At 54.6% G+C, this 23,483-nt stretch overlaps 2 protein-coding genes across 10 annotated transcripts in view; one reads left to right on the top strand and one right to left on the bottom strand.

The window, feature by feature from the left end:
* Positions 1-23,483, top strand: part of R3HCC1L (R3H domain and coiled-coil containing 1 like) — a 187,469-nt gene that overhangs the window by 76,311 nt on the left and 87,675 nt on the right. The window lies entirely within an intron of this gene.
* On the bottom strand, positions 2,727-23,367 carry LOXL4 (lysyl oxidase like 4). 3 transcript variants are annotated; one of them, XM_019724846.3, is made up of 16 exons: positions 23,213-23,361; positions 18,974-19,038; positions 18,497-18,811; positions 17,700-17,878; positions 16,686-16,891; positions 15,277-15,315; positions 14,645-14,864; positions 13,636-13,819; positions 13,314-13,468; positions 12,470-12,637; positions 11,250-11,412; positions 8,697-8,940; positions 7,459-7,574; positions 6,610-6,746; positions 6,128-6,239; positions 2,727-3,992 (listed from the first exon to the last, which is right to left on the bottom strand). In XM_019724846.3, exons 3-16 carry the CDS (start codon positions 18,777-18,779, stop codon positions 3,922-3,924), a joined length of 2,277 nt encoding a protein of 758 aa, XP_019580405.2. In that variant the 5' UTR covers positions 18,780-18,811; positions 18,974-19,038; positions 23,213-23,361; the 3' UTR covers positions 2,727-3,921. The 3 variants fall into 3 exon arrangements, with proteins under 3 accessions (XP_019580405.2, XP_019580404.2, XP_019580408.2); XM_019724845.3 differs by lacking the exon at positions 18,974-19,038 and having other exon boundaries at positions 23,213-23,367; XM_019724849.3 differs by lacking the exon at positions 18,974-19,038 and having other exon boundaries at positions 23,185-23,341.

The following is a 23,483-nucleotide window of genomic DNA, read 5'->3' as shown; positions in this document are numbered from 1 at the left end:
GAGCAGCTCTGCTCTCATCTCCTCTCTGTAATCTGTGCGTGGGTTCAGTGGGTCTCTTGGTTTTGTCGAGCCCACCGAGAGAGAGCTGATCATGCCTGCCCCAGAGCGTGCCTCTCCTGGGACCGGTCGTGGCAGCTCCTCCTCCATCCTGGCCTTCCTCGTGCACCCGCACCCCACCTGCCAGCCTTTTCCCATTTCTGTCAAATCTGACATCCTGCAGAAAGCATCTGGCACACAGCATGTTCTTGGTATGATCTTGTCAGCCTGTGCCAGAGGTACTCGACAAGCAGCGCCAGACCATCTGTTACAATGAAGAGCAGCCAGAATAAAACAAACACCTCTGGGCAGTGAGAAATTTCCTCCTAAAGGACATGGACGCGTCAGAGCCGTCACCTCAGGCTCTATCCGTTTCATATCTGCATTCTCAGTACTTTTGGAAAGTAGTGCCGCACTGAAGAAATGGTAGAGCTAGACCTTAAGATGCTGAGGTAGCAAGAAATAGTGTTTCATTGTGCTTTCAACTAGGGCAGTAGCCTCATTTTTGTATGATTTAGTGCCCATGACAATGATAGATTATTAGCATTGCCTAGAGTATGGTGGAGTGGGGCTCTTTTCAAACGGTCCTCAAATGACACTGTCTTGGGTCTTAGTCCTGACACAACTACCCCTGTTGCTATTCTGGTCTTAGAGCCCTCGCAGTGCCTCAGCATTGTTTCTCGCAGTCTCGGTCAGTTCTGAAAGCGTCTCTTGTTCATGCTCAATGCCTCCCTTCCAAGTCGGGGGGATTAAATAAGCCCTTCTCTTGACCACTGCGCCAGGACTTAGACCAGTGCCCTTCCCTTTAGCTTGTAGCTGCTCAGCTTGTGCTGTCTTCACAGACGGACTTCTCTAAGATACGTCTGTTTGAACAATATGGCTGCATTTGAAAGGAAATGGAATGCAGGGAATTGTCGCCAGGCTTCCTACTGAACTGCACACCTCAGGTGGAGGCATACATTTGCTTGGTTTTGATTCTTCAAGGCCCAGAGTGACCTTGGGCGGTGAAAAAGAGATGATTGCCCTCGTCACTTGCTTTGGAGGGTCCTTACCCTGTCTAACAGCACTTTAGCTTTTAAGGGTGTTGTTAATGGTGACAGCCCCATGTTTATTACCAAGTTTGCATGTAGTCCTTGTAATTTCCAGAAGTTACTTTTGTTCTCATTCTAATGCTTTGTACTAGGTGGCTAGTAGCTTATGCATTTTGTTAGCTAATAGTCAACCACTTCTAAGTTTCAGATTTATCCTTATAATCAGACCCAGAAAAAAAATTTTTTTTTTTCCAGCCAATACTGAAAGCTATGGAGTGCTGCTGCTTCTGCCATTAGTAGAGAATGTGCTTTTCAGTTGTATTTTTCTAGTAGTTGGGATCGATGTCTGCTGGCTGGAGGTAAGGGGCCTGCCGTGGCCCAGCACAGAGACATCGGGCTTGTCCCGGTGGGAGTTGGCTCTTCAGCCATACCTAAACCATGCCTTCTCGAGCGCAGCTAATTGGAGAGTACCCTGTAGCTGCCACTGGCTCCTTTGTTAGATATTTGAGAGGACAGCTAGTGCACTCTGTTCTGCATATATGTTGCTTCGTATATATGTTGAACATCTGAATCCAGGATCACCTGGAATTAATAGTAGAAAGGTACATTCCCCTTGAGGTCTCATATCTTCCCCGTAGAGTGAAAATCTTTGTGGAATAGAAATAACTTAGGCTTCTGAAGAGTAAGCTGGGGTTCCTAGCACTTTAGTTTCTCGGAGACTAAAAAGTATGCTGAGTGAAAATCTTCTGACATTTTTGGTTCTGTCTGGAATTTGGTGGTTGGTATTCTGTTAACATTCCTCATCTAGTTACAAGTCATGCCAGCCACCAGGCTTCCCATGCCCTTCCCTTTCAACTCAGAGAGGTAACAGCACAACCCTTGTGTAGCTTTTTCCAAGAAATAGCACTGGCTGCACCTATCAGACGTATGATGTGGGCAGCGAGACTGAGACCGAAGCCGGTGGCTGGCTGCCTGGCCTGCTTTTTCTGGCCCTCTTGGAAACTGGACCCAGCAAGAAGCTGTGGGTAACCTCCCTGCCTGAATCGAGTCATCAGTCACCACATGCGCCCCCACTAGCTGCACATTCTTTCACAGACCATTAGCTGCATGTGCGAGTATAATGTTGTTACTGTTTGGGAGATGTTTGCTGGCTCCAACAGGAAATCAGTCCTTCCCTTGTTTACCTAAATTGCCATGCCAAAATATAATGCTCCCTCTGCCTAATGAAGGAGATGAGGTCGACCTGAAAAGAGAGAAGGTAGAGGAGGAGAAGGATGAAAGCACTTCTTTATACTCACAGAGCTTACCCCCGAGCACGTCCGTTTTACTGTCTAAGGACGGGTAGCTCTCGTGACGGGAGGAGGGAAGCACTATTGTAAATGTGAATAAATTCATTTTGGCTTTGCAACCTCGGTTACAAGAGTTTACAATCCTTGGACTTCCCCTTGCCTCCTACCTTTCATTCCTTAACCTTTCCAGCCGTGTTTCAGCACTGAGCCTGGGGCGGGAATTGGGAAGCAGACAGTACACTGACTAATGTCTTATCAGAAAAACGTAGTGGGGCTCTTGTGAGTGGGGGGTGTGCCCTGTGCAGGATAGTCACGTGTTCAGTGGGAGCGTGCGGGGAACGGCAAAGAATCACAGCCGATCTTGTCTTCGTAGCAGGCCATAGTGAGCAACCTTTATTGGCATTAGGGTGTCATACCTGTAAGGATCATCTCGTAAGTGTGTCTACGTGGAGAAAAGATTAAGAATCATGTCCAAGAAGACCAGGGGATTTTATACTACTTCGAGCAAGAGCATATCACAGCCACACTAAGCAGGGATGGTAGCCTTTCCTACATTTAGTCCTTCACTAAATTAAATGTTCCCCCATAGTCTCCTGTCCCCCACTCTACCAGATCTGTCTTATTCCTACAGAGATGAGTGGCTTGTTTCACCGATGTTCTTTCCATTGCAGAAATTTATTCAATGCAAAGTTCCCTTCAGAAACTTGGCTGACACGTGACATTTAGGCCAGTCCTGAGATGCACAGTGATCTTGAGGGAGATTGGGTTGCCTGCCCGGTATATGGCACATAGTTTTTCCTTGGCAGAGGCCCTGGCTGGGGTTGGGGTCCATATTACCCCAGCAGTCTTTCTCCTTGACCTTCTTTTGCTGCTCTGCAGGAAGGCCCTATCTGATCACTTCTGCAAATCTTGCCCCTTCTCAAGCATTCAGTAATTGGTGGCGTTGGCCCATCAGGGAATGCTTGAGGCCTGAGCTTCCAGAGATACTAGAAACACCCATCCGTGCTATAGGACAAAGGTACGGGCACTAAAGAACAAACTTAGTATGACAGGTGAGTTCTAAATGAGGACAGATCAAGTCAGTGAACAGATTCACAAACTTCTCTGCCAGTTGTGACTTTGACACAAGTTGTATTGTTTGAGGTCCTGGCAGAGAGCTAACCCCACCTCCTGTGTATTTTGGCCCTTTGTCCTCTACTGCAAAGCACCCTTTAGATGGGGGACTGGGCCGTAGTCCATCCCTAAGGAACTAATTGCTCCTGAACCAGGAGCTCTGGGGCAAAACCCAGGAACAGTTGGGTCTCCTTATGGAAGAGGAGCTTGGCTGAACAAAGCCTAGAGGTCATAGTGCATAGACCAGAGGCCCTGGGGCAGGCCCAGAGACATCCCAATGGAGCAGTACCATGTTGGTTTGCTGATCGTGCCGCAGAGGCTTCCTGAGCAGTTCTTGGTGCCCCTTGGCACTGGCCCCTTTCCCTCTGAGTTAGGGTTCTGTGAAGGGCATGGCTCCAGTAAGCTGAGGTATCTGGTGTGTAGGCAGCAGCTGGGAGTGTGCAGTGACGGCTTCAGATGAGGTTGTTCCTGAGACGCTGCTCCTGCTCTAGGGAGAGCTCTGCGTTGGCTCGGTAAGAATCCCCTATGGGCCGAAGGAAACAGGTAAGGAGGCAACCGTGCCCCAGTCTCGTCCCTTCCTTGACAACTTCACAAACACACAGAGACATTCTGCCCAGCTCATCCGTTCCATCAGTCAGGCGCAGACCCCAGTTCTTTCCATAGAAATAGACCCTGACAGGTGTGCAGTTTCAGGGACACTGGGAAGAAGAGGCTGTTGAGTGGGAAGGGTGGTGCTGGTTCCTTTCCTTTGCTCCTCCCAGATTCATTCCCACCCCACTTTGTTCTCTCTGTGCCCTGGAGAATTGAGCCCTAGAGATGGCCTCACCCTGGCTCCCTCATCCTCTGCTTTCTGGTGATTTAGGTCAGTGGGAAGCAATAGCAAGAGATTAGAGGGCGGAAGGAGAGAATAGCTGGCGTATTTCTTCTCCTGTTCTGGCAGTGATAGTCTGCTATGACTGCAGGCCAGATTCCCCTCCTCCACAGCTCCAGCTTTCGTCTAGATCCAGGGCACCCTCTGCCCCTCAAGCCTAAAGGTGAAAACAGTTTTCCACTCTCGCTTATCCCTGGATGTCTCAACATCCCTCGTGTCCTTCGTCTTAACTCACACCTGTATAAACAGTCTGTTCATTAAATAACTGCAGACTCATCCAAGTGTGTTGTCTTCTGCAAGGACCCTGACAGGTCAGACTGCATTGTTTTCCTTCCCCTCCTCGCTGCCCTGGATCCCGTCAGGCGGCTGCCGGCCTTGTGGAGAATCTGCTGTCTCCCCCGTGTGCAGCCCCAGATTCCATTGCTGCTTTCTCTCACATTCCTGTCTCGTTGAATGGCAGCAAAATCTACAGTCAGGCGAACTCAAACCTAAGACTTTCTTCTTCCTCTTCTCATTCTGTCTTCCATCTGTTGCCAGACTTATCTTTTGAAATACAAATCTGATCTTTCTGCCCCCTTGACTGAAATGTGTCAGTGGTGCCCGGAAGCCCACAGGATAAAGTCTGTTCTCTTGGTAGGAACCATCGTAACCCTCCCTGCAAAGAACCCTAGTGGGTTTGAAGTATGTAGCCCCGTTTTACCATAGAGAAAACTTCTGAGGTTGAGATTTCCTCATTGTCTTGCAGCTAGAAAGTGGCTGGAGTTGGACTTGGAACCCAGTGAAGCCTTCTGAAGCCAACCCCTATGCTCTTCCTACGCCTCCCTTTTCGGCCTTCTGTCCCTCCTTTGAAACCCAGCTCAAATATCCCTTCTTCTAGGCTGTTGCTTTTTCTCTCTGCTTGCTCAGCATTTAGTTCATACCTGTCTGGGGTACTCAGTAGTATTGGGGTTCACCATTTGCATGTCTTACCCTACTTGACATTGAGCTCGGCATCTTCCTCCTAGTTATGTTTCTAGTGCCGGGCCCAGTGCTCAGCACAGAAGTAGGTCCTAATGTTTGTTGGCTCAATAGGCAAGTCTGCCCCACCCACATACGCCAGTGTGGGTGTGAACACACACAGCCCATAGCAAATACAAGCATTTTTAAACCTGAAGAGGGGAAAAGGGCTCCTTTTCTTTACAGACAAGTAGAGCAACCACCTTCTTACTCTGCCCCCACTGCATCGCTGCTTCCGCTTTTGTCTGATACTGCGGGTCCTGCAAGTGTCCTGAGCCCTGTTCTCCGTGGTTCCCTTCTTGCAAGCAGTGACCCAGCTGGAGATAGCAACACAGATCTGCGGGGGCTTCTACTTTCTGCCTGTGAGGCAGTCAGCTTAGGCCCCTAAGAAAGACCATATGGAAGGGAGGCGGAAAAATCATAGGAAGTAGGAAAGGGAAACCCTGACATGGCTTGCAGTAACGGGAAAGACTAAGATGGGAAACTGCGTTTATAATCCAAGTAGTCATAAAGACAAAGGAATACAGAAGTAGCTACTGGGAGACGCCTGACGGTCTGATCAGTGTGTTCTAGAAATCCACCTGTGACAATGTCAAAGGAAATTCCACTGTGTTGCACACCTTGCCTTCTACGCACATCTCCAGGTCTCTCTCTCTCTCCCAGGTCTCTCTCTCTCTCTCTCTCTCTCTCTCTCTCTCTCTCTCTCACACACACACACACACACACACACACGTATGCAGTCCTGCAGCTGCCCGCGCCCATGCAGAGCGGGCCCCCAGTGGCGCAGTCACCTGTGTGGCAGCTGTGCAGCCAGACCCGGTGCCCGTCATACTTGCAGCGGCACTGCATCCTGTTGTTGGAGAAATCCGACTCTGCCACTTCGTATTTGGGGTTCACAACCACCTGGAATGAGAGGAGGAGGGGACAAGTGAAAAGACGTGATGCGGCTTCAGAGTGTGTCGGTGGTAACTAGACTCATTCTTCCCATTTCATGTAGTGCTGCAAAGCGTGTTTATATTCTTCCCTGACCCTTACAGTTAACCCAGGAAGTAGGCGTTCACGTCCCTGTTTTACAGATGGGACTGAGAAGTCACAACTCTCCATTAAGTCAGGACTCAAACCCGGGTCCCCTGGCCCGATTCAGTGTTCTCTCCCCGATAGCAGACACAGCCCCTTCAAGTGCCAGACCTGTCAGAGACCCTGTTTGTGCTAGTCTTCTTCAGGTGACCTCAGGGAAGCTTGTGACACTTCTGGAGGAAATGGACTCCCTTACCTGAAAGATATAGTCCCCGGGGCCCACATCTGTGATATCCACCCACTGGCAATCGATATCATGCCGGTAGGTGTCCCAGCAGCCAACGGTCACTCCCTGTTCCCCGAAGTTGGCACACGCGTAGCGCCGCTGCAGACCTGTACGGAAGGGTGCGACAGTTACTGAGGCACTGGCTGGGTACTCAGGACCACGCCCTCTGCTTGGTCTTTTCACAGACTCGACCATTTATTCCTCACCTCAGCCTCACCAATCAGATCTTACAGATTAGGGGCCCAGTTTCAGTTAAAGAACTCGCCTGAGTATCAGAGCCAGAATCCTATTAACCATGAATCCAGCACTGGAAGAAACCCCACCTGTGACAGATTATTTCTTTGGATGCTCTCGTGGAAATCCTTGTTGTCCTAGGAAATGTGGTTGGAAGATTCTAGCTACTGTGCTAATACATTTGCCTGTCCATCTATCGAACCCTCTGAAGAGCCGGTGTTTAGCATGCCATTCCGAAGGAATAGGAAGGGAACAGTGTGTGTACGCAAACAGGAATCAGACGATCTGTGCCCTCAACGCACTTAGCAGAGATGGGACAGGTGTGCAACTGTTATCCAAAACAGAAAGTGTTAAGCATTGTAGAACTGGTACAACATGTATTGGGGAGGAAGAGGAAGTAGGGACCTTGCGTCAAAGATTTCAGAAAGTATGACATTGGTCTTTTTGAATTGCCTTGTGCACTGACAGTTGCCATGCCCTACTCTCCAGGTGCCTGAGGTTACTGAACAGGGCAGAGGGGAAGCCGACCCCAAAGGGGGTGAAGACTAGAACACCAGGAGCATATGCTGACAGGAAACCGCATACCTGTGGGGCAGTTTGTGTCCTCGAGACAGAAGCTGGCCTTGTGCCCCTCAGCCACCTTGGAGCCATTGAGAGTGAGTAGGTCATAGTGGGTGAACACTTCAATGCTGTGGTAGTGCCTGCAGAAGGGGCAGAGCTGTCAGCCTGGCAGCAACAGAGAGGGTCCTCTGGAGGAGTTGGCAGGACAGAGGGAGGCGCCGGGCCCCATCATTACCCAGGGAACGTTATAATAGCAGGGCAGTGCCCTTTTCCCTCCCAAACCCAAGATTAGTGTGACCCATGGCAGGGGAGCCTGCTTTCCTGGCTCCCCTGCCGGCAGCAGGTACAGCTGCCCCGTGACCTAGGGTGTTGACCCAGGTGAGGAGAGGTGAAAACTCTGTCCTGGTAGCCTCCAGCGGCCTGGCTTCAAGGCCTGACCCGGAGGTGGAAGAAAGGGGCTCCTCCAGGGACCAGCCTGGGAGCCCAGCGGCTGAGGACGGTGCTTACTCTGCTCCTGTCAGCCTGGGCCAAATTGCTACCATTGTTTCCAATCCAGTTCTAATGACAGCTCTGTTCATGCTACAGGGAAAGGCGCTTATTATCTCAGCAAGGCCAAGTCCCAGAGTCGTTGCCCATTCCTCTCAGCTTTCCCACCCACGGCCTGTGTCCTGAAGAAGCAACACGACTTTTCCATTCTGCCTTTGTCACGGGCATTGTCTCTCCTTCTGTCTGGGCTGGAGACTCCTGATAGGAAAGAATGCCCACTGTCTCCTTTCAGTACCAGTTATTCATGCTCTTCTTTGGGGCTCTTGCTTTGCTGTTGCAGAAACCAGCAAGGTTTTCCTGCAGAGCTAGCATCTTGGATGGGATGTCTATTTTGGGTCTCCAGGCTTCTGGGAGTCCCTACTTTACCTGGCTTTTAAAGACAAGGCGTAAGTTAAGGTCCCACATAGAAGAATTGTCCAGTGTCGTTCTAACAGAGACCTGCGGCAGTACCTGTTCTGTTGGATGTTACTGTGGGAAACGGAGCCCATGAGCACCATCAACACAGACACTTCTAGGACCGGTGAGAACACCGGAGAGGGCAGGCTGCTGGTAATGGGAGGCTCTGATGCCTCGTGGAGGCCAGGCCAGTACGACTCTCACCCAGAGAACACACGTCCCCAGGAAAGTTGGCTCGAGGCCAGGGAAAAACCAGGCTGGTTTGGCCGCTTGACACTGCTTTTTGTCCCTCTACAGCGGTGGCATGGGCAGGCACTCACCTGTGGCACTGGTGCCAAATCCAGCTGTGGCGTCCTGCCTTGGGACGGAAGTCAGCCCGGCCCAGGTTGTAGATCTGTGAGGAGAAGCGCAGCAGGCGCCGGTGTCCGTAGGGCCAGTCCATGTGGTCAGCCGACTGGGAGAGGCAGTTCTCCTCGTGGGCACAGTAGAGCTGGCTGAGCGGGCGGTCCTCCAAGTAGGCCGTCTCCTGCACGAGCTGGGCGTTCATCACGAGGTCTGGAGCACCTGCGCCGCGGAGGGCACAATGGGGGTGCAAGGAGGAGGGCAGCCATGTTGGTGCTCAGGCTGGGGGGACAGGCTCGCCCCCAGACTGAGCTCTTTTGGGAACCCCAGGAGAGTAGGGTGGGTTAAGTGTCAGGAGATGTGCGTTCTAGTAACAAAGGAACGACTTAGTGCCTTAACCCGGGCAGGCAGCTAGGGTGACAGTTAAGCTTGTCGGGATTGGTGCCAGACCGCCGGGTTCATGCTCTGGCTTCATTTCTCACTACACCAGTAACTAGCTCTGTGACTTGCTTATGAACCTTTCTGTCTCTCATTGTCCTCGTCTGTAAGATGGGGTTAATAATAGCGATGTTAATGTGATAATACCTATAAGGGCATTAGATTGTTATCTGGCCCATGGTAAGCTCACAGTCGATGTGTTTCTTCTTTTGTAAAATGCTTCTCAGCCTGTCAGTGCCTTTGTGCAGCTTAGCTCGTACAACCCCTCAGTGAGCGCTGCTGGTGTCTAACCTGGTTACCTCAGCTTCCTCACTGTCTTTCTCTGGTCTCTGTGCCTTCAGTGTGGGGGTGGGGAGAGGGATGAGTGGGGGGCAGTTGGGAGAGTTCATGCTCCCGAGCTCTGCCGTTCTAGTCCATTCTGCTGCAGTTCCTAGGACTGTGCTTTCTCCCAGGTGCCCTGTCTAACCTGATGGCTCTCACGGGTGTTCACACCAGGGCATCGTGTGCATTGCCCTCTGAAGCACCATGGACATTTCTGGTGCTTCTGGGCATAAAAATCCGACATGCCCGAGCCTGTGTCTTGATCAACTGCTCAGTGCCTCTCCTGTTCCCTTCCTGTCACAGGCTCTCACCCTCCCCAGAAGCCACATGCCTCCTCTGCCATTTGCCTTCCCTCATGTGTATTATTACGGAAGCGTGGAGATCACAGCTGTTGCCATGTAACGTCAAGAGAGAAAAGGTGCCTGTTCTCAGTGCTTGTCCAGGCTAAAACGGGGTTACAGTTCAGGTTTTTGTCAGAGGCATCATATGGGCGAGCCTGGGCGCTGACTACAGCGATGGGAACACTGGTTTACATCGGTGGATGGGCACTGAGGGTGGGAGTGGGGGTACGGCTGGTTTGCTATAGGATGCCTGTGATTACTGAAAATACACTTGACCTTCCGGTGGTATATTTTGGAGAGAGCCAGGGTGTGCCCACTGACAAACCCTAGAGTTCCCGAGGGAAAGTAGGAGGGCTTTCAGAGAGAAGGAGAAGTGAGAGTAAGGAAAGAAATGAGAAAAATCCCAGAGGACAAATAGGGATGGCCACAGAGGCAGCAGGGTGGCTGTGCCAAGCCGTTGTGAAGCCGTAGCTGCCACTCCAGGCAGAAGAGCGAGGGGTACAAGTTCCCAGGAAGGGGAGGGAGTGGAGAGCAGGCCCCCGTGCAGTGAGCCTTGGTGCTGGTGAGGCCACTCCAATGCCCCATCACTCTGCAGGGGAAGGTGTGCTGGAAGGCCAGGCGTTCTTCCAACGTGCACTGGACACAGAAAACCCTAAAGCTCACTGACGAAGGTTCAGGCTGTCTTGGCATTGAAGCTTGGTTGGGAAGGTCAAGGGGCCTGGCGGGTTGGTGCCAGCCTGCAGCCTTTGGACTAGATATATGTAGATATCCTGGTACACACCTGGTTGGCAGATGTCTAACAGAGATGCTGCTGCCCCAAGAATCTAGGTGCGTGGGGCAGACCAATGCCTAAAAATGGCCGTGGCCTGCAGCCTTCTGGGTACATCCCACGGCTCAGGAGAACACACGGGGAGCCTGAGGTCCGCCTGTCCTCACATTTATGTATCCTCTACAACAGTTTTCAGACCTTTTTCTTACTACTAACTGCAGTAGGAAATATATTTTATGTGGTGACCTAGTATACACGTACGTAATTCCAAGTAAACAGTACTACCTTACTAAATACATTCTGTTGTTTTCTATTCTCTTTCTTGTTTTATTTTTCAACTCTAGATCATGACATGACAATTGGAAAACACTGTTGTATATCCATATGTTTTCACGTATTCTCTGTTCTAATTCTCACAGTAAGGCCAAGAGACAGACAGGGCAGGGTGTGCATCCCCCTCTGATCTGTGAGTTGGCCACACAAGCTGGTAAATGGCAGAGCTGCTGTTTCAGGTCCAGCCCTCCTTCCGCTCCCCCACCCTGCTGGCCTGGCGCTGGGACCAGCACGCAGGACCTTCCTCGAGACGGGAGGGTGTAGGATTGCTTCTGGGAGAGCCCAGGCCTGCCTGCCCCCCCGGGCCGTGGGCCCTCCCCATTACTCACTGTCTGTACAGGAAACGCCAGCTGAGAAGCGCCCTGTGCCGTGGGAGCAGTGCACCGGCCCGTGCCTCTGACACTGCTGCAGGGCCAGCTCCGTGCCTGAGCAGCGCACCCCGCTCATCAGCACCTCTCCGGCCCCGGGCGTCCCCTGCCAGTACCAAGTGTCCTAAGGAAACAGCAGCAGCGCCTGGTCAGGGCTGACAGGTGCCTTTGCAGTCACCTCTGACACCCATCTGGGGCCTAGCCCCCCAAAGCCTGTGCCCAGCCTCAGCCTGAAAATCTTTAGTGATGGAACAGTCCATGGCACCTTGGACTCCTCTGATAGTAGACATTGTTTTCATGTATTGAGGCAAAACTCTACTGCCTGTGGCTTCCACCACTGGCCCTGTTCCCATCCCTGTCCAACATGGCAGCCCTCAGCTACTTGAAGAGCATGGTCCTGTTCCCTTCCTGCCCACCCCCGTGGTCTGTCTCATTTCCCAGCCCCAGATGGTTGGTGGCTCTAGGGTTGGGCCCAGTTCTCCAGGTGAGGTGTGCCCAGCATTGCCTGGCGGGCCAGTGAGGGTGCAGTGGAAGGGGCTTGTCCCCCACAGCCCTGCCCAAAGCCTCTTGCTTTTGTTTCCTTGATCTCTTTTGACTCTGTCCACTTATTTCTCCCAGGACAGCCCCTAGCCTGCTCCGGCCAGCATCACTTCTCATCGGGGGCGTGTTTTCTGAATGCGTTTCCCTGTATTCACTTTCGTCTGTACCCCAACTGTTTGCCAAACAGCAAAGAAGAAATCTTTTAAAAATCTGCACTGGGCTTTGAATGGTCTTACACCTGCGTCCTTGTCCAGCCTCACACGTCATACCACTCGCCCTTGGTCCGCACTCCACCCTTGGTGCCTGATTTCCTCCACCGAGTCGCGCTTCCTCTAGCCACAGACAGATCTTTGCATGGGCTGTTTGTCCCCACCCCACCTCATCTGCCTGACTTCCGTCCATCTTCCCTGTACACACGATCACGTGCCAGTGGGTGAACGTTTTAGTCACGATCGGTTCCCTCCCTTGGCTGACTGCTCGGTGAGGCAGGATCTGTCTTCTTCACCATAGAATCCCCAGCACCCGGCATTATGTGGGTCCAGAGTTTCATTCAATAACTAATTGTTGAATGGATGGATGGATGGATGGATGGATAGATGAGTAGCTTTAGCACAGGAAGTTGTGGAACAAGACGGGCCTACCTTGATGGCGTGGTTGGCAAAGCCCAGGCCAAGCTGTCGACAGGCCACCATGGCTTCGGTGAGCCCCCAGTGGTCGCTGCACACGGCCCCCCAGCGCTGGACCCCATTCACCTCCACCAGCACCTCCACCACACCTTCCTCGGGTGTGCGCCCACCAGCCAAGCGCACCTGCAGTGGTTAGAGGTGTGTGAGGAGCAGGGCGGCCTTGGGAGGGGGGAGCTCAGCACTCCCAGGCCAGTCACTGTGGCCTTGGACACCACACACCCTGCTCTGTAACACGATAGTCCCGTACGTCCCTGCCTGCTGGAGCGTCTGACTCCACGTGCCCTGTCCTGGGGCTCCTGCTCCAGCACTCGGCCTCCGCCTACCTGAAATCCTCCCATTAATGACAACTTGCCAATTGCAAAGGGCTTCCTACCCATCCCTTTCCCAGTGACCCTATGAGACAGTTAATCCCGTTTTACAGAAGAGAGAACCAAGGTCAGAGGCACAAGAGCCCAGCCCACAGTCCACATCCCAGCAGCCTCTCCGGTGCCACTCCCCAGCCTACAGCCCATTGGCCCTCAGCCCTAGGCACCTCCCTTCTCAGGGATCCTGAGAGGGTGTTATGGGGGAGTGCATTCATCTGAGTTCCCATTGTCCTGAGGGGATACGGGCCAGGCCCGGGGAGACTCAGAGAGGGGACAGCTTTCCAGACTGGCTCTGGGGGAAGGCTGACGGGCACAAAGCAGAAGCGTGAGCTGCCTCTCATGAATCCCTCCCCACTGCCTCCAGGCCATGTCCTGGGCCCGTCTCAGGGTTTCCGCAGTCGCCAAGCCTCAGGTCAGTCCAGACCTGAGCTCACCTGATTCTGGAAGCCCACATTTGGGACATTGCACCTGACAGCGGCATCGTTCTCATGTCGACAGCCATTCTGGGAGCCCTCCAGGGCAGGGCATTCACCGAGGGTCCGCTCATATCCCCTGCAGCGCACCTCACTCAGGTGGATGGACCCCAGCCCTACAGAGATAGGGAGAGAAATGCTACGTGAGGGAGGCTCCATGTCTGTAGCCCCCGCGCGGTGGCTTCCCCTCCCAGAGGGGGAGCTCTTCTGTCCTGGGCCCTGGCACGGGATGGAGCAGTGGCACCTCTAGGCCCTCCCACCCCACCCAGGCCTCCTCACTCACCTTGGCCCAGCTGGGCCCCAAAGAGGGCCTCGCGAGCAGAGCCGAAGCCGAGCTGACGACACAGGACGCTAGCAGAGAGGAGGTTCCACCCGTGGTCGCAGACTGTTCCCCACTGACGGTTCATGAGCACTTCGACCCGGCCCTCGCCCACCTGGGCCCCAGAGCGGAGGCGCACCCTTGGCTCCTGCTGGGAGAAAACTGGCTCAGGGAGGGCCAAGGAGGAGCGAGGGGCTGAGCCACCGCGGGAGTCCCGGCAGGGACCCTCGGAGCTGGGCAGAGCCACTGACTGAATTCCAGTCCCCCTGTGACAGCCCACAGCTGTTACCTCGGATAAGCTGTTTGTCTCAACCTCCCTTTCTTTAGTGACAAAGAGCCACCACCATAATGATAGTAAGCACAAATGCCAGCTCTAAGGAAAGCCTTAGGAGTGGTCCCTCGGCTTCACAACCCTGCCACCTGTCACTAGGCCCTTCCTCTTGCCCAGCCTCTGCTGCTGCTTTGTCGTTTGGGGTTGAACTAGATCAACACTTCCCTGTGAAATGATTTTAGAGACGTGCAGGGGACATGGTATTAAGTAAACTGACTTAGATAGTGGGGGAGCTATTTCCGTTTTGATTCTCTTCCACGCCTTCCTGTTTCATGGGAAGAGACCACCAAGGGGTGGGTGCTGCCCTGTCTGTGACACCTCACCAGCACTTGCTCAATGCTTTTTATAACAGGGCCAGGCTCAGGTTCAATACGGGATGTAGCTACAATGTAATTACTGTCTTTATGGGGCCCTCCTATTCATGGTGGGTGATGTCAGCTTTCCACTTATGGTAGGGTTATAACTGGTCCCTTTTCAATACATTCTAAGGTTCTGTGCTCTGCTCACTTCCTCCCAGTCGCAACTGTGCCTCCTTGATAGGGGCTGCTGTCCTCCTCCCCACCTATCCTTCCCCAAAAGGCAGGGTCCTGCTGAGAGAGGGCCTGTGCCTCCCTGCTGGGGTGCAGGCCCCACGGGACCCACCTCTGCCCGTGGCTCCTTGCGCCCAGGCTTTGCCTTCAGAGGGCGGAAGCGGGGCCCTGCCACACAGCTGACCACAGCGTGCATGCCACCCAGGCAGGCTGGCCGCAGCTTGCCCCGGCCTGGCGCCACCTGCACCTGGCAGTTGGCTATGTGAGGCTCTGTCCCCAGGCAGTTGACCCGGTGGATCCAGAAGGAATTCTTCTGGGTCAGGCTCTTCAGCCTGGAAGACAAGGGAGACTGTGGGTGGGGAAGGGGTTGAGGGAAGCTCAGGACTCAGGGAGGCCAAGGTATTGGGAAGGGGCTGGGGAGGGGAGAGGCGGGGAGGGGAGGGATAGGAGGGGAGGGGAGGGGAGGGGAGAGGAGGAGAGGGCAGGGGAGAGGAGGAGAGGGGAGGGGAGGGGATGAGAGAGGAAGGGAGAGGAGGAGAGGGGAGGGGAGGAGAGGGGATAGGAGGGGAGAGGAGGGAAGGGGAGGAGGGAGGAGGGGAGGGGAGGAGAGAGGAGGGGAGGGGAGGGGAGAGGAGGGAAGGGGAGAGGAGGGGAGGGGAGGGGAGAGGAGGGGAGGGAAGAGGAGGCCCCTCCTGTCACGCCCTTTTGCATCCTTCCATCCTTCCCCCAGGGTACGCTGCTCACCTAGATTTTGGATCTTTCATCTTCAAATTCCAGACTTTCCTGGGGAGGAGAAAACAGGTGGGGAATAAATAGAGTAGGTGCAGAAGTCCTATCCTCCCTGGTCACCCTGGCTTCTCACAGTTGTCCTTGAATTTGCAACAGACTGCACCATTTGTCAGCTTGTTCACAGATCTTATTTCAGTGCTGAGCTTCACAGCAGCCCTGAGAGGGTGACCACCTCACAGATTTCCTTCCCATTTTACAGGGAAGGAAGCAGGGCCTAGCAAGCTCCCTGCACTAATTCCAAAGTTGGGTCTCTGTTGCACTGGGCTGCCCTGGGGCAGCCAGCTCCCTGTTGTCCTCTGCCCATGCCAGAAGAAGGGGCTCTTTTAGGGAGTACCCCCAAGAGAACGTGACCCAGGGGAGAGGCCCTCTGGGGACAGGTGGAGGCTATAATCAGGGCCACCCTCCTCATGGGTGGCGGGTATGTCAGTTAGGCCCAGGTGTGCAATTACTAGGGAGTGGGGAGTCAGGGGCCCCCATCCCAGCCACCCTGCAAGGATGGAGCCATGTGACTGGTCTTCAGGACCAGGGTCCCCTAAGTTAGAGACAGGACAGAGCACCTAAAACTGATTGGGGTAGGAAAGGGTAGTTAACTCAGATGTATGGGGGATATTTCCCCTTTGATGAGAAACATACAATCTTCACCGACGAGCTCGTACAACTGTGACTAGCCATCATTTACCAGCTGATGCAATCTGTGACACTTCTGTCACATTTCTGACAGAATGTTTTATGCATCCTCTCCCAAATGCCACCCCACCCTATATCTCGTTTACCGTAACCCAGTCAAGGCCTGGCTTGGATCAGGGTTGAGGAAATTCACTGGGGCAAAGTTGAGCCACTTCCCTGGGGATTGGATAATTGAGACTCAGAGCCCTGCCTAAGCCCCACAGCTAGTTACTGGCAGAGCTGAGACCGGAACTCAGGTCATCTAGTCCCTGTGGGCAGCATTGGGCGTTATTGTCAGTAAAGTCTACTTTTGAAACTAGGGACACAATTTTACATTCAACTGTTTTCTTGTTGAGAGTATTCTGTACTACAGTCATTTCTTTGTATCTGATTAGCAGGTACAGTGTTTATTTTCTGACCATTTCTAGGCATTTCTCAGGATCTCAAAGTTCACCCCCACTCTCCTCTGAATTATTCTGAGGGTTCCATAACCCAGGACGTCAGGCATATCCCTCAGCTGGGCCTGTTTCCCTCCCAGTCCCAACACCCACTGAGTGTCCTGCCATAGACACCACCCTGCCCGCTCGTTGGCCTTGGGAAGGTCCCACACATGTCCCACACATACCCTCACACGGGCGCACAGCCCGTTGCCCCACACCCCTGTCTCCCCGGAGCCCTCCCCCCAGCCGTGCTCCTACCTGTAGTAGTGGCTGTCGACGGGCAGCTCGCTGGGGAAGCCCAGCATCCCGCACACCACCCTGCTGTTGTTCCTGGTCCAGCCCTGGTCACACACCTGTCGCCAGTGACCCTCGTACCTCACCTCCACGGCTCCCTCGGTCACCGGGCTCTGCCGCTTGGCACTGGCTAGGATGGGCTTGAGCCGCACCTCCTCCAGCCGCCGGCCCTGCAGGGTGTGTGGTCACCGTGGGCCCCAGATTCCTGCCCCTGCTGAGCCCACTACAGCTCTTCACGGGGGAGAGCTGGGGCTCAGAGCGCTTACAGATCACCCCACACAGCCCTTCATTGGATAGGCTAGGAAACAGGCCCAGACAGGAGGAGGCATTTGTCCCAGGCCACATGGCGAGCACGAGGCAGAGCCTTGCTTTGTTTAGGGCTCTTTCCTCAACTCCACAGAGAACCAGGTAGATCTGTGCCCTCCCTGGGGTCAGGATGGGAGCCCTTGGAGTTTGGGAGGCTTCCGCCAGGCATAGGGGGCCTTCCTCATGCCACTCTGGGGAGAGCTGAGGATGGGCACAGACCAGCTGCTAGAGACCACCAATGGGATCCCGTGGTCCACAAGACACCCCCCCCCCCAGCCCTGGGGCGACTTAGACCACGTGCAGCCCCTCATCTGGGCCAGCTGTGCTCAGGCTGCCGCTGTCTGGCAGTGGATGGTGGGAGCCAGGACCTGCCCTGCCTGTGCTTGTTGTCTGGCTTGGGCTGTTGTTAGTTCGGTTGTTTGTGCCGTAAGAGGCAGCAGTTGTAGCCAGGCCTTGTGGGTGAGGCAGCCCTTTGCTCCCTGTCGCCTCCTTACAGGCAGCAGCTTCAGCGAGTCCCAGCAGGCCCTGCCCCCAGCTGGGGCCTCTGTCCCTGTCCCTGTTGCAGGCCACGCTCTGTCCCCTTCCCTCCCCTCCTCCAGTTTCATCACCTGGGAAGCTCTCTGTCCCCAACCAAACACTTGGTTCAGACCAGGGCCTGAAAAGCCTCCTTACCTGGGGCCCAAGGGCATTGGAGACCCGCTCAGAAAAATAGCCACGTTGGCGCTGGGGATGGCACACCACCCCGACGTCCTCTGAGTGGCTGCAGTCACTGACCCCCCAGCCGTTAGACCAGCACTGGTCCAGGGAGCTTTCTGTACCCACACAGCGCACATTGTCCAGCCAGATGGGTCCTGTGTGGGGGAGGGGACAGGATGCTCGGGTGCCACACATGTCACATATGTACAGTCACACATGCATGGGCACAGAAAGGCAGGTCACGGACTCTGCCTCCTGGATGAGACCCCATAGTTATCAACTTTCCTCTTAAACCCTGAGTAGAAAATGGGGGGGAGGGGTATATAGGGAAGAGATGAGCTGATTCTCCTGGGATCTTGGTATCTACAACCCTCCCTATTGCTTCCTCTTGGCATCAGGTCCTATAGAATCTGTGTCTGGAAAACGCCAGGGAGATCTAGTAATTAGACTGATCTGTTCACCCATTCATCCATCCCTTTGTTCATTCAACAACGTTTGCACCCACTGTGTGTCCATCACTACGTTCAAGGAAGTTAGAATTGAGTGGTGGTAATAGTGGTGGCCCCATTGCAAGCAAGAATGGGAGGGTTGGAGCAGGGGTCATTTGCAGCTGGGGCACTGAGGAAATGCTTCCTGGAGGAGGTCGTTTAAGCTGGGTAGTCAAGGATGGGTGGCGTGTGATGTGTTCTGTTGGAGCCTCGCTGAGCCCAGCCCCTGGGAGAAGCCCACTACCATTTCCTTGTCATTCCTGCTGGACAGTACCAGTCACTCACCCTCCCCTGGGCCATACTTGGCACTGTGGGCCCAGGTCAGGGCTGCCTCGAAGCCCAGCTGGCGACAGGCGACTGTGGCCTCCTGGAGACCGAAGTTGTCATCACAGACAGTGCCCCACTGGCCCTGGTGCAGCACCTCCAGGCGGCCCTCCTCCAGCCTGCTTCCTGAGCCCACCAGCCGTAGCTGCGTGGTGCCCAGTGACTGTAGCCTGCTGGGAGGGGCCTGGCCCAGCAGCAGGAGCGGCAGGAGCAGGGTGAGGCTGACTGGTGGGGACCACATCATGGTGACTTCAAGGGCAGCTGAGGCCAAGGCACCTGGGGAGTGAGTAAACGTGACATTGATCACCACTCCAACCCCCACCCCCGACCTCTGTCCTGTTCTAGCAAAGATGAAGCACAGCAAGGCCCCTGTGTGGGGTGGGTGGCAGCACTGATTGAGCCTGCGCTCTGAGGTTAGTCGACATGGTTCACACTCACCAGTCGTTGGCCAAATGACCTTGAGGAAGCTTAAGTTTAATCTTACTGAGTCTCAGTCTCCTTACCTGCAAAGTAGGGATAATGCCTGTCGTGCAGCGGTGTTGTGTTAAATAAAACACTACGTGTAAAGTGTGTAGCACAAGCCTACCACAGGGTAAGTGCTCAGTAAATAGCTACTCTTAATACAGTCTTATACGCAGGTAGAGGAGGTGGCATACCCCGTGAGTCACGGGGGAGCCCCCAGGGGAGTCCTCAGGGCCAACATGTCTATCCAAGGGCACTGCCCTCACCTGCCTTCTGCTGTTCCCAGCACCCTGGCTACCCTCACCATAGAAAGCACGTGGAATGCTGGTGCAGAAGGGTCATTTGAGAGAAGCCAAGGCCTCTACCACTCATTTGCTGCGTGGCTTGCGCAAGTCTCTTCAACTCTCTGGGCTCTCATTTCTTAGTTCTGAATTGAGGAGGATGAGCCAAACATTGTCTGCTAGCTCTTCCAGCTCAGAGAGTCTATGATGTTCTCAAGCCCTGGCTCTGGATCCGTCTAGGTGCATGATTCATACACTGATTCAAACACCATTTCTGGAATCCTTGCTTCAGGCCAGTTAGTAGGCCGGGTGCTGGGACTCAGAAGTGAAGGCATGAAACACTCCTCCCTGCTCTCACGGAGCCCAGAGAAGAGGAATCAGGGAAGGCTTTCAGAGAAGGGATGCTTAGCCTGGGTCTTGCAGATGAATAAGAGTTCTCCTGGGTGGGAAAAGGGGCATTCAGGTCGAGAGAAAAGAATGGATAAAGGAGGAAAGGGAAAGAGGTGAGTGTGTGCAAGAGCAGGAAGCGCCCTTTTAACCCCGTACTGCAGTACTGGGGACGTGAAGGGGACAGGTGGAGGGCCAGGCTGGGGCTAGATGATGCAGGGCCTTGTGCACATGCAGAGGTGATGCAGAGTAGGGAGCGAGGGGCCCTGGGAGGGTTTCGGGCTCCTGTCTCCAGGAGGCTGTGATCAGATGCTCTTTGGGTCCTTACAGGGGGTGAGGTTTGGGGCTGCTCCTCTCTCCCTCATACAGGAGAAGCCTTGGTCAGAGAAGAGCGCAGTGGAGAAAGTTACAGCTGATTGGAGCTGGCATAGCGTCTGCAGCACCAGTGCCCTGCCCACGTTCCCCCAGCGCCAGGCTCTGCGGCTCATGTGGTGCTGAGGTGGCCTGGAGCAGTGGATGGAGAAAGTGGGGTCCTTGGCTCCCTGCTCAGTGCTTGCATCATAAGAGAGCACGTTCTAGGGACACCCCTCTTCCATGGCCACTGCTGCCCTTGGAGGATTATGTGGCTGGTCAGTCTCAGTAGGGAGGGTCTCCCGGGGTCTCCGGCCACTCCTTTCCCCACAGGTTGGTATTTGGCAGAGCGTCACTCCCTTTCCTTCCCGTACCCAGCCCCACCCCTTCAGCTGCCAGTCCTGCTTTGGCCGGCCCCGCGCTAGGCCCAGTGGGCTCCTAGGAGCACTCCGACGGGGCTCAGGGGTGAAGCTCCACTGACACGGACTTTGTGCTGTGCCGCCCGTGCCCAGAACAGAGCCAGGTTTGTAGGTGGCATCCAGTAAATATACTTGGTGCCTGGATTCGAGGTGGAATAGCACAGAGTTTACGTGTACCGACTGGGGGTCAGACTACCTGAGTTCACTGTCCCCCCTCCATGAACTAGTGTCTTGGGGGGTCTTGGGCAAGTGACTTCATTTCTCAGTGCCACAGTTTCCCCTCTGTAAAATGGGGGTGATAATAATACCTACCTCATAGGATTCTGGAAAGTTAAATGAATACATGTTAAACCCTTAGAAGAGCAAGCTGTCAGTTGACAGTTAACTATTAGTAACAGCAACTGTAACAGCTACTGTGGAACCATTGGTCTAGGTAGGTCCCAGCCCCTCTTTGGATAAAGAAGGCATGGAGGCCACATCCTAACTCAGCAGTAAGTCCCTGGTACCCTTCTTTGTGACACTCTCCAGCTTTGCCTCTTCCTTCTGAACCCAGGTTCTCCTTTCTCCATTTCCTCAGGCTGTGCTGCCTCCTCCCCTTCTCCCTGCTGAAGTCTCTTCCTGCCCTGACTCCTCCTGCACTTCCCTTCCAGACTTAAATATTGTTTTCTTCATGTCCCTCCCCACTCAAGAGCCTTTGGAGGCTCCCAGCTGGCTGTCACCACGAGCAGTGTCTCTGCTGCTCGGGATGACCGCGTTCCCTCCTCCATCACCCCTAAGGAGAAGGTAGACAGCTAGGGACTGAGCCAAACTGAAGTCACTGTGGGTAGGAACCTTCCACAGATGACAAGGGAGGATGGGAAGGATTGGGCTCAGGGCTCTCCAGCTGTTAGGACTCAGTGGTCACACTGGGTCTGGCCTGAGAGATGACCCTGCTCCTCATTTCCAGGAGCCAGGATGCTCCTCACTCTGCCACCAAATTGTTATATGACTTAGTCATGTGCTTTCCTCTCTCTGAGAGGGGGTGGCCCTAGGGGGTCCCTATATCTTTGACATGCTCTGATGGGCCGTGGGGTGGGCCAGGCAGATATGCCTTTGTTGACATCCCCACAGCACCATGGAGGTCTTGTTAGAGGCTGTGGACAGTCCTGGGCCAACAGGCTCCCTCCCCTCCAAGGGGCCTCCCTGGAGGCAGGGGTGAGCTTCTGTAGGAAGACCCTGGGGGCTGGGCTGCCCAGGAGGTGGATGGGCAGTAGTGGGAACTGAGACTCAGACACAGGGGAGCCCCTCTCCTAGCCTTGCTGCCCACTGCACGTCGCTCTACAGCTTTTGCTCACATTCCCCAGCATGTCCTTCAATGCCCAGCCTTCGCGCCTTTGCTCTCACTCACTGTTCCTTCTCCTTGGAGTATCCTTTCCCTTTATTTCAGATCGTTAAATTCCTACACATCTCTCAACCCCCAGCTCAACTGCTCCCCCCGGCTCCATGAAGCCCTCCCAGGTCCCCTCCTTCCTAGCACTTGGAGTGTTTGCTTCCTGTCTCTAGCATCAATCTCCACGGTGTCCCCATAACTGGTCCCCCAGTGCTGAGCACAGAGAAGAGGACCAGGTGGAGGAGCCTCCTTTAGAGAAGGAAACAGCCTCAAAGTGGCAGCTCTTTTCCCAAGTGAAGGAGATGGGTGAGGGGACGGGTGGAGGGGGGTAATAATTATTATAATATAAAAATATTTATTGAATACTTATCTCCACCTTACAGACGAGAAGATGAGGCCCGGAGAAACTAGGTGACTTGTTTAACTGGGCTTCAAACCCAGGCAGCCTGGCTCCAGAAGCCAGGCTCTCAGACACGAGAGAGGTGGAGGTGGGGGGTAAGAAGGAAGGAAGGAGGGAGGTGAATGAAATTCCACCCTGTTTCTGGTTGATTTATGACCCAGCTGTTGGGTGAGGGCACTGGGGTGGGTGCCAGCACTGAGCGCAACCCCATGACAGACACAGGACCCTGCTAGCGGGAAGCAGAGAGGCACCTGTTCCGGGTGCTGCCTGGCGACTGGCACCTGGCCCAAGCTGTCCTCTCTCCCCCAGGGAGGACTGGAAATGCCCAAGGGTGTTCAGGAAAGAGCATTGGGGGTGTTGCCCTGGTGGGTACCAGCCCCAGAAATCACTTGAAGCCCCTTCTCTCTAGCTCTTGGGCATGGGGTGGGGCTGCCCTCTCAGCCCTGATACCCTCCCTGGGACCACTGAGTAATAGTGACGGGAAGCAGTGCCAGCAAATGGGCTCTGAGCTCCACCTGTTCAGGCACAGGACATGTGGGGGTTGCAGCCCTCTGCCCACCCTCCATCCTCTGCCTGCCCCTCACCCCCATCAGCTGTGGTCTGGTTAGTTGGAGAGCCCTGCTCTGCCCTACCTCTTTGTCCCCCAAGTCACAGGAGTGACATCTGAACCTGTCTTGTCCCTTCCTTCCCCTGCCTGCACCCTGGGTGAGAAAGCAAAGACATAGTTACACTCAGCGTGCACACAAACAAGACATGCAGGCACCTCGAGGCCAGGACGCACCACCCTAGGCCTGCCTGGGGCCAAGCTCCTCAGCTTGGTCACTTCCATTGGAAGTGAGTGGGTGAACGATTAGGGGCTAGGCTAAATGTCCATGGGACCCACATCTCTCCCAGCGCCCAGCCTTCAGGAACCCTCAGAGGATTGCAGACCCACAGAGAGACGGAAGTGGGACAGACAGATAGGACAGCAAGAGACAGACCCAGGGCTAGGGCCAGGCGGAGGCTCACCAGCTGGAGCTCAGATGGTCCGGGGCTGGGCGGGCACTGCGGCCAAGCAGCTCTAACGGGCCTCCTGGGGCGCCAGGGGCCCTTTTATTTAGCTGGGCCACGGGAGTCCCCCACCCAGCGGGCGCGGAGGAGGCCCCGCAGGCCCCGCCCCGGGAAGCCTTGGACGAGGCAGGCGCCCCGCCCCGTGGCCCGTTCGCTTTGCGCTCCCAGCCCGGACGCGGGCAAGGGTGGCAGGGTGCCAGCCGGCATACGCCGCCTTGTCCGCTGCTCC

Source organism: Rhinolophus sinicus, chromosome 15 (genome assembly GCF_057876585.1).
Source record: "Rhinolophus sinicus isolate RSI-liver-muscle chromosome 15, RSI-T2T, whole genome shotgun sequence".
Taxonomy (NCBI): Eukaryota; Metazoa; Chordata; class Mammalia; order Chiroptera; family Rhinolophidae; genus Rhinolophus; species Rhinolophus sinicus.
Note: the sequence above shows the minus strand (reverse complement) of the source record. Positions and strands in the feature narration are given on the sequence as shown.

Excerpts from the sequence above, each read along its gene's own strand:
- LOXL4 (XM_019724845.3), bottom strand. The coding sequence starts at position 18,779 with ATGATGTGGTCCCCACCAGTCAGCCTCACCCTGCTCCTGCCGCTCCTG. Across the intron at positions 13,820-14,644 it reads GCAAGGAGCCACGGGCAGAG|GAGCCAAGGGTGCGCCTCCG; the intron begins GTGGGTCCCGTG and ends TTCTCCCAGCAG. Across the intron at positions 12,638-13,313 it reads ATGTGGGCTTCCAGAATCAG|GTGCGCTTGGCTGGTGGGCG; the intron begins GTGAGCTCAGGT and ends TAACCACTGCAG.